An 18,527-nucleotide genomic window follows, 5' to 3' on the forward strand; every position below is an offset into this window, starting at 1 on the left:
AGCATTACCATCGTGCAGTTTTTCATTGAAGCCTTTGCGCCCGTGCTGGAAGCCGGTTTCACCGGTTCAGGTAATGACTGAGTCTCGCGGGAAGCTCTGATCGTTTCCTCCAAAGCCAAAAGTCCCTTATCGATGATCCGATCCAGCTGGTAGTACTGTTTATGTGCGAAGAAATCTTTCACCGCAACCACACAGCATGCCACTTGCTTCATCACGAATCCCAGCTTCTGCTTCAGGTGATATTCATTGGCCATGAACTGCGCTCGCTGAGTGGCAACGTTCAGCTGTACCCAGGCTTGGGACGTCGCCCGGCCAAGCGTTGAGTTGGCCAGGTTTAGCTGGGGCGATATTCCCGATTGGACGCTTTCGAGCACCTGCTTGTAGAGCCACTTCTTCTCGGGCGGGGGCGCCGGTCGTAAGCAGTACCCTTTGCTGCTTAGCGGTCTCGGGACGCGGTTCAGTCTCACCGCGGTGGTCTGGGCAGCAGCGATGGCTGTATCGCCCAGTAATCTTGACATTTTGTAACAATTTTGGGCTACCAATTTGGATCGAACGAGTTTCGCAAACTGATCGCGCGTACTAAACGATGGCAAAGGTTACTACGATGTTGATCTGTTTTCGGTGCACTTTCATACAAACATGTATTAAATTGAATCCACTTTATTGTTCAGCATAGTTGCGGTTGTAACACCATCATTTTCAGTTTATTGTTATTGCCTTCTACATTGTTTTCAAAAGCGTAAGAATGAAAAAAAAAACAAATGGAAAAACCTAACGTTGCAAAAAGTAAAACAAATGTAAACACTAAAGACTACCAAAATTTGTTATTCTACTTAAGAGCTATATGTTGAAGAATAAGTGTTGTTGGTTATTGGATGCTGTTTCCCTTCTCTCTATGACTCACTGAATTATTAGATAGGTTCTCCAGAAGTGCTCAAAACTGATAGCAAAATAAAACGCAGCAGAAACTAAAACAAGCTGTCCCCCCCAAAAAAAACGCCCTTAAATTCGCCAAAAAACTGCCTTTTGCTGGTCGAAACGATAAATTGCATCGACCATAGATAGCGAAAACAATACCGGAACTATGAAATTGGCCACCTTTGTAGAGTTTGTAGTAAGACGACGATGTTATGTACAGATGAAGCAAAAACGCTTGAACTAATCCTATTGTTGAATTGTTGTGTTGCTGTGTTGGAGACATTAATCATGAATTAGTTGCTATTGTTGGTTGTTCTTCAACCCTAAGATACTCCTTGCCTGACTAAACCAAAAAACAACCTATTAAAGTACCTTCTAAGTACCATTTTCATACTGCGTATAAAAGGATTACAGCTTACAGGACAATCGTAATATGTGATCTCTCTTTTAGGATTTTTTCCGAGGATTACCGCGCTCAAAAGTGTATTTAAAATGCCACAATCTGAAAAAGGTATTTGTAACGCTTTCCGAACAATATTAAAAATATTTTAAAAAAACCCTTACTCAAATACCGGCAGAGACAGATGAAAAGCGCAAAAAGGAAACTTACTACTCAAAACTAATCGACATCCCAATAGGGAAATTATTTCACAATTCACACACAAACACACACACGGGATCGGTCGCGCCATTTTGGATTGTGTTTGTGAATTGTTTGTTGTAAGATTACCGTTCATTATAATTTCGCTTGTGTGTAACATGCATTAAGGGTTGTTGTAATACTTTTGTTGTTGGTTGTGTATTATCTATATCTCTGAGAGCCTGCGGAAAAGCATTAGGTGTATTGTTTTGTTTTGTTGTTGTTTTGTGTGTTAGAAAACCTGCCACGCTACTATACTATTTGAAAGGAAAAGTATGAAAATTCCTACCGGAAACGTTCGACGAGTGCATCCGGTGCAGCATGGATTTGTTTGTAACAAATGCCACCATCACCGGAACCACACGTTTGTGTGATAAAGTCGCACGCGAAACACGCACTAGAGCAGTCGGTGATGATATAGTACTGTACAAAGGATCGTCCCACTTCTACACTGGCTACACACTGTTAGCTAGTGGATAAGTTTTCCCATTTTCCCTAGTTTTCATGGGATTCAGTTCCAGTTTTGCTCGTGTTTTAACTTATTTGGTTACAGAGATACCGAATGCTTCTACTACGGTTTGTTTTTTTTTATCGCAACGATCACATTATGCTTACGCCTAAAGAAGAAGCTTCCCATCCTACCGATTCACCTATTACTGTGTAAACGGGTTTTCCCTCATCATATTTTCCTCAGATTGTTACTTTCGTTTTGAGTTTGTTTCTGCTTTTTTACGGTGTGCAGAGAGAGAGAGAGAGATAGTGCGCGCGTGCTGCGTGTGTAGCATGTGATTTTGCTTCTTCCATGTTGCCTTTTGCCAATATCTTAACTGTACAGGTCCTCTAGACGGTTAGTAGGAGTGTCTATGCGAGTGTAGGATGAAAACTGGCTAGTAAAGTTTTGCCGAAAGAACTTCCTGCCTGCGTGCTATGTATACTATCAGTGGACACCACCAATGAAATCAAAACCCCAGTGGTACGCTTGTTTTTTGTTGTAGAGCACGCGAAAAAGACGCTTTGCGTCGAGGAACTAACTGATCGTGAAACGCTAGCAGAAAGAAGTAGTTACTGTTTGGCGTCTGCCGGCGCAGGGCGCCTTCTGCACAGCAATCTCAATCGACAAATATCAGCATCAAATCGTGCTCGTACATCGCTATTACCATCATGATGCTGAAGCCAAGCGTTAGTCCCAGGAACTGCAGCACAAATTCGGACGTTTTGCACCGTTCTTCCGCACCGTGGGATGATGTAAGCTCGGGAATCTAGGGGACAGTAGAACAAACACGTATGTTATGCGTATACTTTACTAAACCCACATCCAAACCCAGCATTACGTACCATATCAACTAGCGCAATGTACAGAAACATGCCAGCGGCTACGGCAAATACCCAGGACGATGCTTCCGGCTGGTGGCCCACGATAATACCCAACACCATACCAAGCAGGCTGAGCAGCGAGGAGAGCAGATTGTAGTAGACGGCCTCCCGCGCCGACATGCCCGCCTTCAGCAGCACCGCAAAGTCCCCGAGCTCGTGGGGCAGCTCGTGGCAAAACACGGCAATCGCGGTCGAGAAGCCGCCGGCAATGTTGTTCGCGAACGCTGCCCCGATCGTCATGCCGTCGGTGAAGTTGTGCAGTCCGTCGCCCATCACCACCATCCAGGCGACGGCCGACAGTGACCCGGGCGGCGAGTGCACGTGTCCGTGCGTGTGCGAATGGCCGTGGTGTTTGGTTTCGTGCTCGCGCAGGATGATGGTATAGTTCTCCGGGCGCAGTTTCCCGCTCGCCGGCTCCGAAGACTTGCTGCCCTGGCGACCACCAGCACCACCACCAGCAGCAGCACCTGTTTGATGGTGATTGTTCAGCTGCTCGCTCTCGATCGATCCCTCTTCCAGGTTGGTGGACACCGTGTTGTTATCGTTCGCTTCCTGTGCCGCGTGCTGGTGCGCATGGTGATTGTTCAGCCCGGCGTACTCGGAACCGTGGTCCGCGTTGAGTTCGCCGTTGTGATGATGGTTGGCACACTTGGCCAGCGCACTGTTGTGGTTTTCGTTCGTGCCCGAGCCCGTGTTGTGCTCGTGATGGTCGTCCTTCGTGTCCATCGCGATCTCGTCGTAACAGTACGGGTAGGAGCTGTACTTGTGCTTGCACTGCTTCTCGCCCGCACTAGCCGCGTGCAGCGAGGTCGATTCCGGATCCCGCATCACACGCACCCGCGACGGCGGCTTGTCCTTTTTCTGGCGCGTTTTGCACCACTCCGCGATCACGGTGAGGAACCGCTCCATGAAGTAGAAGAACACGATGCCGAGCACCGCCGCCAGTCCCTTGTACATCATCGCATCGTGCGCAGCCTTGGCGTTGCGCAGCGAGGACAGCATCGCATGCGGTAGGAGATGCAGCAGGGCATCGCCACACAGCGTGCCGATCGCGAGCGCCACCAGGAACTGCAGCACGTGGTGGTAGAAATGCTTATCCATGCACGGTATCACTGCCACGCCGAGCAGCCCGCACAAGCTCACGCCCAGTATCGTGAGGAACGAGTAGATCCAGACGGCCGCCTCGGACCCACCGTCGCCGTGATGGTGATGATGATGATGATGATGATGGTGATGGTGAGGATCGTTCTGGTCCAGCAGACTGCTCACCAGCAGCGGCGGAATGCTGTCCTCATCGAAGCAGCCGGACCGTTCCAGCGGCACTGTCGATAGCAGATGGCCCAGCAGCATCGGACACACGCTGTAAAGATCGCGATCGCCAAGCATCACGCTAGACTCAACCCGTGGGAGGATTGTGGTGCTGTTGTCACTACTCGCATTCATTTGCTTTTCCTCGGGCACTAGCACTCTTACGAGCAGTGGATCTTCGGTACTACTACTGCTGTTGTTGCTAGTGTTATAATTACTGCTATCACTGTTAGCGCTGCTGTTACTAATGCTAGTGTTTTGTATCTTATCATTCGTTAAAATAAGCTTTGCTCCTGATTTCTGATTTACATTGTCACCCCCATCGACGGTCGTACTGTCGGTCGGTTTACTGCTGCTGCCTTCTTTTTCCGCCTCGTTACTACTTGTATCACTTTTAGCTGCATCCTCCCATTCCTGGGACCGTATCTTCGGTGGTGTAACGCGCCGTAGAAAATCATTGCTGCTAATGCACTGCAAAAATCAAATGGCAAATAGTACACAATATTTAGCTATTTTCGCTTGGAATGAATTAACTCACATACGGGAACAGAACTTACCTTTAGAGAATCTACCTGCTGGGGCGTTGTTTCGGTTGCGTCCGATCCACTTCCGTCAATCGGTGCTGCGACTCCCGTTTGCACCAGCCGAATCATACCCAGCTGACGCACCATCCGCTCGAACCCTTGCACATCCATCGTCATCGATGCCGGATCACCGTATTCGGTGAAAATTTTCCTCATCGCCTGCTCCATCTTTCCCTTCATCAGTCGGTCGAACTCCGTCGGCGTTTCGCCAACACCTTCCGTGTGCACATTCTCCTCCTCATCCTCCTCCTCCTCCTCGTGATGGTGGTGAGCATGGCGCCTCACTATCCGATGTACTGCGTCGTATGCAGCCACCACCGGTTCGTACTGCTGCTGATCGAGCAACGATCGCACGTTGCGTAACGTCCCCCGAGGGCCGGGCACGAGCTTCTCAGTACCATCGTCGGAGAAATGTTGCTTGCAGGGCAGATGATCCGCACAGAGCAGACAGACGACGCACACTGCCATCAAGTGACGGGCCATCGTGCTCCGTAAATTGACTGTCCAGCTGGTCCTACGCTCTTTACGTACTTTCTCTGGGCTGGTTTTACTGTTATCCCCTTATACTAGAATAAAATTATTTTTGGGACCTTGGACCACTCCGCGTACACAAAAACACACACACACTCAAACTACTTAGAACGACGTTTTGAATCGCAATGTAGTTCTCTCTTCGCAGAAATGTTGATGCACCACCCGCTGTGCACTAAATCTGTGATCTCCGAAACACTCCACTCCGTACCCTCCGAACACTGCTGCTGCCGGGAGCTTTCAATTCCATTTATTGTCCTTAGAATACGCCTCAAAACTGTGAACAATCGGGAAAAAAACATAATTGGTACACACGCAATAAAATATAAATGTTTTCATTACAGCAAACGATAACATCCAACAATTCAATATCAACTGGTGACCTGCGGAAACAGTACGAATCACAATATCCTGCCCTTTTATGGCTACGATCAACAACGTCCGAGTGAACCGACTTCGTTGGATGATCGATATCTTGCTCTGGTATACAAATGAAACCAATTAATAATGACGAACACACCATTCCACCCCACGCAATGTAGTGATCAAAGAGACCCAGCGCCTATAAAGCAATCGATACACGAATAAACCATTGTTGAATAAGTAATGTAATGACAAATTTTGTTTGCAGTCACACTAAAGATACACTCCTCCACTCCTCGACACACAAACTAATGTAAGAAAAATCAAAGATTTTTCGAACACAAAAATTCGCTGTCCCTCTGGATATGATGCTAATTAAATGAGGTTTTCCTTGTACAAGTACACAATAATTTGTCCATCCACTTCGAGTACCATCCTCGGAGAGCTCCAGCAACACACTAGAAACCGACGTAGACCCCCCGCACTGGAATATGATGGCCGATGATGTTGGGGTCGGTCCTTTGTGTGCATGCTATCTTCGCATGGTGGTCGGAAAGAAAGGGGATCGCCTTTATTTTTGGACCTCACCTCTCCGACGCGTTACATGCAACAACTCAATAACCTTGACAGTGAGAAGGGAAAGAAGAAACCGCGCTGTTGGGAGCCTTTCTCAACGAAAGGATATCGCAGTTCCTGCAACCCTTGGGAAGGAGCTCGGTGTTGCGTGTTGAAAATGAAACAACCTGAGTGAAAGAGGGATATCTGTATGTTATGTGTGGGTGGATGTGGTGGTGAACGGATTAGTAAGGAAGGGGGGTTGGAGAAATTTGTTTGATCAAACTTGCTCAAACTGTTGTTTATCGTCGTGAACCACCACACACACGCACACACTCATCGTAAACGCGGGACCACCACAGCACGTTGTTGTAAATCCATGCTGGAGACGACATAACGGCGGCTATGTAATGCGAAATTATTGGCAGTTTGACCCTGAAGGGCGACCGGTTGAGAGGGAAATAGCATTTGTTTGGCGAAATGCCGTAATTGCTTCGCTTAATTTCGTACTTTTCGATACGCCAAAAGGCTGATTTGGTGATTTTATGGCTATGCCTGTCATGGGTGTCGAACACTGCAGAGCAAACGGTAATATTCAATTTAATAAAAATTTGGTTTGGTTTTTGGCTTCTTCATATAATTATTTCATTTATCTAATCGCAGAAAAAATGCTTTAAAAAAACATGCAAAATTTTAATTCAAGGTTTTTTTAAATCAAATGTTTTGTTAAAAGCTGTTGAAATACAAAAAAATTGCAGCTGTCAAAAAACAGTTCATTTTAGCACTACCATCCAACTCCTTATTTTTTGTCCATTACCTACATGTTTTTTTTTTGTCAACTATGTAATTATTAAAACATTAAAAAATCCAAAGCAAGTTGCAACTCTTCTGAAATTATGAATTTCAATATAATTAACTATATAAATAAATGATGTCACCCTATTCCCTATCTCCTTGCACTTCCTGTGCGCAAACTCAATCCACTTCAAATTCCACTCACTGGAACGCTATTTTATGCCACCGCCCCAGACTTACACTCACACCCAGCACTGTACCGCGTTCTACTGCGCTAACGCCGGCCGTTGCCGTCCGTTTTTATAATGGAAACACAGCTCAAGAACGAATGCCTAAAGCGGCAAAAGGCACGAGAAACGCAGCCGTTGCAACAACAATATAAAGAACTAACGAAACGGACGGGAGAATCCACGCACACACACACTCACACAGGCAATTGGGAACGAGAAGCTAAAACTGGCACTGCAAGCAAATTCTTGGCCGTTTAACGACGAGAAGCAGTCCCACCGAGCCATCCGCTCAACTCGAACGGTTTGCTGTTAACGCTACTTCTTTTTCTTAGAATCGGATGTTTCGCTGAGGTACATACAAAAAATACCGCGCCGTTTTGCCATTCCTGACGCACATCAGACACGCAGCTATGCGACTCTCCTTGTGCGTCGGCTCAAAATTTTGACCAATCAGCGCAATCCAACTGGCACACCGTGCACAGACAACAGTGAAGGACGGAAAAGAGGAACAAATAACACGAACACACGAACACGCATACACATAGTGGGAACGAGCAAATGCTGTGCCCAACGGACTGATTAAAAAAAGGGGCAATGAACACACAACGCCGCTAAAACAAAAAGCGAATGGCCGTTTTTTCGTGTGTGTGTGTGTGTGATGATGAGGAGCTTCTTCATTTTGGAGATGATGATTTTAGAGGTTTTTGTCACGTGTTCAAAATCAAATCCCAACAACCGGTGCGAACGCGAAAAAGGGCACCGTCGTTTCGTGGAAGAAAAGGTATTTTGAACAATATTTTGAAATATATTTCATTGTTTTATAATCTAGAGTTTTTTAAAATTAACATCAAACATTTGTCCTTCGCGCTCTCCAGAGTGATCATGTGATGATGCTCTCGGCCAGAGCTTTAAATGAGCTTTAAATCAAGGAGCCGCCCTTCGACTAAGCTTCCCACGCAAACAAAAAACATTTCATACATTAAAAAACAACTCGGAAGCGACACAGAAACGAAATAAAAAGAAAGAAATAATCTAACGAATATTATTCATTTACTTTGGACATGTTTATATGCTGATTCCTCTACCTCTTCTTGCACGGGTCTACCTCTTCTTGCAAACAAATTCGAATCTCAAGCCAGAATTGCCTCAAACGGCAATGTAAGAGCGGAAACGCATGTTAGTTAGGGTTAGGTTAAATCTTTCGGTTTCAAAATAATTATACAAAAAAAAATTCGTGAGTTGTAATTTGAGCAAAACAATCAAAAAAAAAAGTTGCCAAATTCCAAAGAACTCCATAAGATTTAAAATCACAGCAGGGGAGCGACCAGAACAGGAAACCATGCTGCGCAACATTTTATTTCCTTTTAAGCCCTACATTATCATTCCCAAAATGGCACATTCTTATTCTCAAAGCCTCGGAACTGATTGAATAAAGGGTCGAGAAGATTAGAATTTACACCTTGTGAGGAGGGACCAACAACTTGCGTAGGTACACATTTCGTAATAAAAAAATATAAATACCTCAATCAGAAACACATTTCATGAGTGTATAATAAACCAAAGCACGAAATTATTCCTTGCCATGCCTCCGCTTGTGCGTGCATTGGGTTACACGTTTGTGTGTGTGTTTTATCATTTTAATGTACAATCAACAACCGCAGGAACAGAGGAACGCAAAACGTTTACTACGCGCAACACGCTACCTCATTCCGTGCCGTAGCGCCAATTAACAAACATTAATCCTGATTTCGTGCATGATTTATTGACTGCACGACGTTAGTTGCAGAAGGTCGCCAACGATAAGGCGGTTCGCCCCACCCGAAAACCCCAATCAATTATGGCAAGCACAAGCACAGAAGGTAAAGGAAGGCTAAATAAAGCAACTCCTCGTATCAATATGACGACAAACGATAACAGCATAAGATTTCGGCGGGGAGACGACACATCGCTTAGTGAATTGCTCGAAATTTACTTCAACGCACACAGACACACGCATATGTTGATGAGTCGGGAAAGATACTGCAACAGCACCGAGTGTGTGTCCTTATTACGACGCTATTATTTATGCAATCCTTGTCGGGCGTTGTGCAATTCCAAAGCCACCAGTCCGTCGCTACACATAACGCATCACACACCCTGATGATTACGTTTTCGGTGCCGCATTGCTGACTGTGCAAATCATTAAACGTTCGAGACTGACTGCTGACTCATACGCACCATCGAATGTGCGTCTGTTAGTTGTTTCTAAGCAATTTGTTACAGAACCACTCAATTGAGGGTACCATCAGCCAGTTGTACGGCGGCGCGCAGTTTGGTTGACGGAACCGAGCCGCGAACACAAGCGATCGAGCCCGCTCGGATGGGCTGCCGGCTTTGAAACCGGATGACGCATTGAAAGTAGCACATGCCGATACGCGTAAAAGGCGCAACATGCGTCATATGTACCGTCACTTTCTACATGCGCTGGGCCGAAGAATGTAGGCCTCCGTGCCCCGTCGTTTGCAATTGATAACAAACTTGTACGAGTGTGTCGTCGCACTTACGGCGGCTGTGTATGTGTTATCGGATGGGCAAAATAAAAACAAACACACTATACTTTACACCACTGACAGCAAATACTACCACTCACGAGTCCACTACAAACCAAACTACCCTAAAGGGCGGATAAAGTGAGGTGTATGCCACTAAGCAACGATGCACCCAAACCCATCGCAAACATGCAGACGGGAAATGAAGGGGCCCCATGGGGCTGTACGACGCGCCACGTTGAAAAGGTGCACCCAACCGTGACCGTGGGCCGGGTGTGGGTGGTGAATTCGCCAAACACTACTTCACTCCACCAGGCTTCAAACACAATCAGTACAATTGGCGTGGTGGCGCAAGGGTAGGACGCGACGGCACCACACAACGTGGCGCTTTAATTCATCTATCACATAACTACATTAGCGCTGGGACAATTTGCTCCCCTACCACTTGGATTAAGAACGGCCGGCAGTGACACGTGTCACCACCACCATCCAACCATCTAAATGCAATCTGTAAAGCGTGATCCCCGCAATCTTCTGCGCCCCGTTTACCACCACTCCCTTTCACACATTGGTTTCGTTTAATTTGTTATTCCGCGAAAAATGAGCCGTTGTTTCGCGTTCAATTTCGCACCAACACGCAACGGTTCCCCCTGCACTTATCTGGCGCGTCTAATGTCCGATTTCGAGTATAGCAAATGTGTTCAAAGCCCCTCCCCCCAACCACAGCAATTGACCGATCGATGGCCTTGCACGGTAACTTGAATCCATTCTGAAAACACGCACGTGCCTAAAAAAGGAGATCTACATGTGCGCGCGCGCCTCAAAACTCTATTCTAATGACGCACGGGCGGACAGCTTTTAATATAAGGTCAGGGGGGGGGGGGGGGTCCGGTTGATCCGAGACTACCTGAACTGGGTGGGAAATTTTGGGATCAGCGACATTTTAAGGCATAGGATCCGATGGTTGCCGCAGTGCTGAGGTAGTTACAGTTATAGATGGAGCGGCCCTCATGTTCGGACACGCGCAAGCAATGTAGATCCCTGGCATGTAGCGCGGTGCCTTGCACGGAGGACCCTTTTCTCGGCTCCCTTTCCATCAATTCATGCAAATTTGGTCTGGTACGAGATATCCAATGATGTATATATATTGCCCGCCCAGTGGTATAGATGGCAATAGATCTGGAAATTGAACACAATTTAGCAACTGAATAGACAACTGATAGATGACTTACTTCCAACAATCTTACCATTTGCCCGTCCAGTTCTTTTTTTTTGCGCTATCCGTTGGCAATTAACTAGCCGCCGGTTCACAAGATCACGTGACAATATTGCCATATTAAAGAAAAGCAATCAAACGTTCCCCCAATGCTTTGTCCCGTATCGGCATGTTCGTGGATGAATGACTGAAACCCTCGTAACAATTAGCAGCAATTAGCATACGGGTGAAATAACATGACCCAACATAGTCCAACCACATGATGGCGGCTTCGCTTCTTTTTGGAAGCGTCCGACAAATGGGCTGCCGAACCTCAATGGGCTGCCGAAAGCTTTGGTCTCGGTCACTGACACTGTTGACCGGTGTGTGTCTGAGACTGGGCAGAAACGAGCGCCAAGGACGTCCATGAGCTAGACACAGTCCAATCAGGTCCATCGTGTCCGGTGGGTCCGAATTCGGACTCCAGCCACACCACCCTGTCTGCTTAATTGATATCAACAAGTCTTAATTCAAACGCGTGCAATCGGCGTGCCCTATAGTAGACCGTTCCGTGTATCTGCTGCAAAGGTCCGGGAGCTCGGGCGCCAGTCGGACGACACGACAAAACGACTATTTCCGTCGGCGCATATAATGTGCCTGTTGCGATAACGGAGAGACAAGGTGGACGGTGTGTGAGTGTGCTGGTGTGCCATCAATTCAATGGATAGCGCGATGGGAAGAGTGGGTTCCAATCTCACAGCCAATCTTTCTCCCGCTCCAATACGGTACACGGATGATAAGGGACAATGGTGTGCTGGGACGCTTTCGGGAAATTCGGTACACCGGATGTAACCGGATTTATTTCCACCCGACTGAAACAGCTGCTCCATCCAGCCTTATCTTCGGGCCCGTATTGCTGTGATGTTGTCGTTCCTTCCCGCTTGTCGTCTTACTGTCACGCAATGTTACTCGGTGCTTACGGCAAGATCTGTAACGATCCGTTCCTTTCCTTTTCATGGCTTGCTGCTGCGTCTGCACATCAGGTTTTCATCGGATTTTCCTTCGCCATAGGGATTTTGGTTGGCGAGCGTGCAGCTGGCTTGACACATGTGCGATACTGTGTTGATATGGGTTTTAACCGCGAGAGCAAGGGTTGCTTCCCCGGGTACATTTTCCTGTGTACCACACCGCCATCGGAAAAATTGTCCTGTGTGCGACGTTCCAACCAAATTTCACAAATGTTTCTTTGTTGGTGTGTGTGTGTGTATGTGTGTGTGTGTGTTCAATTGTTTGATCGATTTCAACGATTCCGCAGGTTCATGATACAGGTGAGCGCTATAATTTTGTAGGCCATTCCCTTCCGCAACGCAGCCCCATCCTGCTTCACCCATAATTTGCATTCGGCGCGTCCCGGGCAATGACGGGGCGAAATAAAAACGGAAATATTAGTGCTAGAAACAGGAAAAAAATAAACTAGAGCAAGATAGATAGAGAAATAAACAGCATAATTTCAACCTCAACACACTCTTATCAGCTATCAGCTGCTGAACCGTAAACAAAATAAGACGAAACAAACGCAAGATACAGATAGGAGATAGGACAAATGGTTGGTGGGGGAGAAAAGGGCAAACGGTGCAACATTATGCCACCGATGGCACGTGCTTCCGCCCTATCGCCTCCCTCTCGAGCCCTTCATGTCTGTGCCCGTGCGTGGTGCAATATTTGTTTGGCACATGAACTTGAAAAAAAGCGCGTAACGGGAGTCCTGAGGGGTGGAAGTGACAGGGAGGCGATAAAAAAATAATGTCCTAGTCCTTAATTTGACCATGAAAATCAATAAATAAACAAGTCAACATATTTATTATATCTCGATTGGGCGTCGTCAGGCGAAGGGATAAACAAAGCGTGAAGTGGGGATGTTTACCACTGTCCCATAGCAAGTTGTTGTGACGTATATTAACGATCATGTGTACGAGACCACCTATCCGGGTATGTTTTGAATCTTCATTCAAAAATAACTTTGGATTTGGAACTTTGAAACTTTGGAACACATTTTAAAAATGCCTCAGAAAGGAGCTTTCTACCGATGTGCCAAAAATAAAAATGTTTTAAATATTGTTTTAATCATTTAAGTTTACATACCCGTCACATGTCAAGTTTACATACCCCTCAGGCTATACATTTTCTTTGGAAGAAAGATTATTGTTGTGATGAAAACTGTATATTTTTTCAATTTCTTATTAGATTTGCATGAAATCTGGCGTGTAGGTGCATAATATTGTTAGTCAAAATATCAGTGCAAAATTTGAATTTTAAAAATACTATCAATATTTTTTTTTTCTATAGAAAATGTTTTACAACTTCAACGGCAGCCGACTATGCTATAACTTTGAAGTAAATGTTTGTCTTTTTCTAATTTTGACATACGTTTCTTTTAAAAGTTAAATTTTCAGATAACTGTTATCGCTTGTCGTAATGAACATAGTAATTAATACAACATAAAATGCGTATATAATTATACATTATATCACATATCACGTAGCCAGATAGCCAGATACGTAGTATCACGTAGCAAGATAGTCAGTGCTTGCTACGGAGGGAAGGCGCCATTCTAGGCTTGAACCCATGACAGGCATGTAATTGAGTCGTTCGAGTTGACGACTGTACCCAATATTTATATATACCGCACAATAAATATAATTATATGGATAGTTTTACATAAATTTAATTTATATTGATATAAACGTAATAAAAGTAAGCAACTTTTCAAAGAAATGTTTGAGAGAAACGTACCTAAAAAAAGAAAATATCATAAACATTCTCTCCAAATTTTCCACTGATATGTTAGAAAACATTATTATGAACCTAAATTATCGGTTACATGCAAATCGAACAAGAAATTCAAAAGACGGTTTTAACCACGGAAAACATCGTTCTTCCATACAAGATATATGGCCTACCCTGGTAGGCGGTTGTAGACCTACGTAGAGTGTTTGGTCGTACAGATGATGGTTAAGGACGTTTAGCGCAAAGAACACATCTAGTATATTTGCGCCATTAATGAAAATAATATTACAAAACATATATACATTCGTACACTGTACCAGAGTATTGGATAAGCAGTGTATTAAGCGCCCCGAATAAATGTATTTATATTTGCATCTACTTTCTCTTACGACCAGCACAAGTTGTGGGTTTATATCTGATTAAAACCGGTCGTTAAAGGAAAATAAAAAGCGTTGACCTTAAGATCCAGTTGTATGATCAACAATCAACCATTGAGTCAAAGCTCGAATCAGACGACTTAATGTTACTGTGGCGCCCACGTAGAGCATTTTTTAAATTTCAACAAGAAAATTACTATTATTAACCACATTAATTCCTCAACATAAAAATCCTTTCCTTGCGGATGAATGTCCGGTTGGCGAACAAAACTGTCATATTCGTTTATGACCAATCTATCAGCGAAGAAGGTGTGTGTATGTGGGTACATTCCGCAGCCCACACATGAGAGTGCTGGTGCAGTCGGTTCTGTCCTTTTAATGCGAATTTAAGCGGTACCAGCAGACAACCCACCACCATCACGAAGGTTGAATGTATTTCGTGCACGCAGATTGGAAAGAGCTCAAGGTAATCATCACTATCCACCACCATCACGACCACCCCATCACCATACCCTGCTGATAGGCACCAACCACAAGAGACATTTGGCCGCAATGCTTGTCCCATCCCCTCTATCAAACCCATCAACCCATCATTCATCCGCACGTCCTGGCCATCCGCCGTGACAAGTTTAAAACCGATGCGTATCGATGCGCGTGTTGGGTACGCGCGAACGTGTATGCGGAATGACTGCAAATGCTCTCCACCCAAATATGGTTCGGAATAATGAGTCTTTTTTTGTTTTCACTGTAAACCACAGCAGTGTGTAATTCAATCAGCGTGACACTTGCGATGCAAATTCAACAGGTAACATGCGTTTTTTCGTATTAGTTGTTTGTAAGCTTTCCCCTTAGCCGACTTATCGATTACAAGGTTCGCATGGTTGACCTTTGTTCGTTTGAACGCCTGTGGGACTAGGATAACAAAGTGGTTCGATCGTCTAGAGAAAAAATTAAAATTAAAATAATATAATTTAGAAGCAAATAGACAGCGTTTGGCTGCCTGTTTATGACCTCCACACTCGCAAAAGGCGAACCATGTACTGTAATTTATAAAGCGCTCTAGTCTCATTCACCAGAACGAACATCAAACTCTATTTAAATATATTTTAAGAATTGGCTAATGAATACCTTTTTTCTAGTTTGTGGCAAAAAATAAATGTATAAATAATACTTATAAACTGATGTTCCGATGTATAACCAAGAATTTGATAATTACACACTATTTCCTTCGAACCCAATGCCCATACCAAGGTGCCGAAGACCAAAATTTACCGAAAACAACCGGATGGACATTTCCTGTCCCTGATCAATTAACGTTTCAAGTGTCTATTTTCGATCCATTTCGCATCAGCCAAAGTCTGATCGATTTAAAGGATCAATACGTTGGCCGACGTGCATGTAAAAGAAGTAAGAATTACAATTACAATTACAATTTTTAAAAATAGATCGAAAAGGAGGACTTTTATTCATAAGTATAATTAAATTTGACTTTTGCAATGGGTAATGCATTTTTTATATTTAAAAAAAATCGAAGATTTCAGCATTTCAGCATAACACACTAGGATAAATAAAGCTTCTTTGCCTTTAAATACGGTAGAAGTATCTGTTATAGTAATAATAGAGCGTGGTGGGCAACGATGCTGCCAACCCCGCGCAACTTTTACTAATAACACCGGAAGCTTCCTATTAGCCCCTTTTTGTACTAAAACTTTATCAACCGTAACAAAACGACGCTCTCCGCACACTGTTGTTGAGGGGGCAAAGCGGAAACAACTGCAGCCACCACCTGTGCACGCGGCCACTTCCTTCGCCAAGAGGGAGAGAAACAGTGAGAGAGAAAATGCAACAGCGGGAGCTACTACTACCTAGCATGGAGTGGATAATTTATGGATGCAATTACCCCGACCGAGCAGAGTTTATGCAATTTTTGCTACACGCAGGATGCTTTCCCTGGAAGCGATTTTCTTATTGGTTCATCATGAACGTGTTGTTCCTTGTGTGAAGTACAGGACATTATTAATGTGCCAATATCGAATGATTAAATTATGCAAATGCACCAAAAATCCAGGTCCATCCTAGCAAGCGAGTGTGTGTGTGCGTGCGTGAAGAATCATCGTTTCTGATCCCGACGATCAGTGGAGGATCGAAGTAACAGGCAGAAGGGCAGCATCGAAAATAGAGTGACACGAATTCGGCACGAACCACACATAAACACACACACAGGCACGCAACACACATTCGAAATTCCAACGCACTAGCATAGAACAGAGCACGTTGCGGAGGGAAGGTTTTCGGAAAATACACACAGCAGCAACACACAAATATAACTTTTTTAGCGGGGGTGGTGGGTGGGTTATTTTCTTCGCTCTCGCGCACTAAAAAAAAACTATCGTCTACCATCAAGCTAGCAGGCAGATGATTGAATTTAGAAAAATTATCCTCAATTCAATCCTATGGAAAAGCTCAAAAATGATGAAGAGATGATGATGTTTGTTCATTACTTTTCCAGCCAACTATGCACCACACCGCTAGTTTGGCTTGATTTGATAGTTTTTGCTTTTGCTGACACATTTTTTCACATCATTCGCCTTTTTTACTGATTGGCTGTGTTCAAGCTCCAATTGGAACTGACCTTATTTAATGCAAACAATAATCTTTTCAATTAAACTTCCTCAGAGCCGCTTGACCACTTAATGATGATGGATCACCGGTTTTGTCGCGCTTAACAAAAAAGAAAACGATGCAAAAACTAAAAACTTTCCCACGCAAAAGCCACGGGCCGCGCATGAAAGCAAAAGTTGCAGCCATTTTTAGTGCTGATACCGTCCAATATGGATCCCGGTGGTGCTGAATTCCCTCTACACCCCGCATGGGATTGTAGTGGCCGTGTCCTAGTGCTTCTTCTTGCTTTCACTTTCACGTTGGGCTGGCGCGGTGAAACCGACAAATCAATCACAAATTATTACTTCACTTGTTCACACAGCTGTCGCGTCGGCGGTACATTTTCCCGCACAGCACGCACAATTCTGACCGCCCGGTGAAATTATGCACTTTTGCACCAGTCAGCGGCGGTACTTTACACACACACACACGCACCGCCGTATCCGTACCTCGGAACATGGGCAGTGCGGTTAGTGGTGCGCTATTCTGCGTTCGCGCCCTTTCTCCCAATCTTGCGTCACTTGAGGTGCAATTCTTCTTACATCCACGCACACTAGACAAAATAAAGCATCAACGCGACAGAAGAAAATGCAGACCGTGCACAGACGAGACGATGCATACACGCACACGCGTATGCACAAACACACATACACGAACACATACACAATGCATTACACTTGGTGCGCGTTCTTGCGCGGTTTTCGCTGGCAAATGAAGACACAGCGGCCAAAGCGCCGCAGCGCACGGTAGTGAAGCGAAATTACACTTTTAAACATTGCCCGTTTGCAAACGCGCTGAATGCCCGAGGAAGCACCAAGAGCGACACAGACTCCATTTTTACCCGACGGAAAACAACGTGGTTTGCTCCATCTTTACTAATGCGCTCTACTCACTGCTGCCGCCGCTGCTGACTGTGTGCGGTGGTACCGCTACAACACGCTGCCGAAAATGACTCACACGTACGCAATTTTTGGACAGCGAAGGGCTAGAATACTTTAGGCATACGGTCGAGCAACAGACAACCACACTGCCGCTCCACATTTAACACGTCATTTTCTTATCGGAGTTTTTTTTTTGTACGACACACACCAGCAGCACCGGGGACACGGGCAACACCACGAGGCCACACACCGCCGTACCAGAGCGCTAGCGCGTGAAGGTGCGAAAGGATGTGAGCGCGATAGAAGTCGAGGGTGACCGGGGCGAAGGTGTATGAAAAAAATGACGGGCCAAAGCGATTTAGCGCCACACGATCTGCGGATGATGCTTACTTGCACTTTTGTTTCACGCGCACACGAACTTCTTCTTCCGCTTGCGGCCAGCCACCTGCGCGAAATGTGTTTTCTGCAGCGGCAACAATATTTACATCCCACTCCGCGGCCGCAAAACCAATTGTTCACCGTTCGATTACGATTACGTGTGTGTGCGTGTGTGAGTGAGCTGCTCGCGAAGGTAGGGAGACGTTTGACAGCCGCTGTCATTGTCCGGTGAAAATTCGGCACAAATCCATCTGTTTTCTAACTCCAGTGAAAATGCTCTTGTAATTTAACTTCGAACGATCGAATGAAAATTTCAGTTAACATTTCATAAACATCTAGAACATTTTCTGACAAAACTTTTTATTATTCTCACGAATAAATAAAACACATGAAGCGACTTGCTCGGTAAAACCCGAATTAAA

The 18,527-nt window shown here is 45.1% G+C and overlaps 1 protein-coding gene across 6 annotated transcripts; it reads right to left on the minus strand.

The window, feature by feature from the left end:
• Positions 1 to 644: 644 nt before the first annotated feature.
• LOC121591683 (zinc transporter foi) lies at positions 645 to 18,287 on the minus strand. Of its 6 annotated transcripts, none has more exons than XM_041912461.1 (4): positions 18,118 to 18,287; positions 4,798 to 5,632; positions 2,894 to 4,711; positions 645 to 2,817 (listed from the first exon to the last, which is right to left on the minus strand). In XM_041912461.1, exons 2-4 carry the CDS (start codon positions 5,305 to 5,307, stop codon positions 2,668 to 2,670), a joined length of 2,478 nt encoding a protein of 825 aa, XP_041768395.1. In that variant the 5' UTR covers positions 5,308 to 5,632; positions 18,118 to 18,287; the 3' UTR covers positions 645 to 2,667. The 6 variants fall into 6 exon arrangements, with proteins under 6 accessions (XP_041768395.1, XP_041768396.1, XP_041768399.1 ...); XM_041912462.1 differs by lacking the exon at positions 18,118 to 18,287 and adding an exon at positions 17,740 to 17,915; XM_041912465.1 differs by lacking the exon at positions 18,118 to 18,287 and adding an exon at positions 17,688 to 17,741.
• Between the last annotated feature and the right edge of the window lie 240 nt (positions 18,288 to 18,527).

This window comes from Anopheles merus, chromosome 2L (assembly GCF_017562075.2).
Source record: "Anopheles merus strain MAF chromosome 2L, AmerM5.1, whole genome shotgun sequence".
Taxonomy (NCBI): Eukaryota; Metazoa; Arthropoda; class Insecta; order Diptera; family Culicidae; genus Anopheles; species Anopheles merus.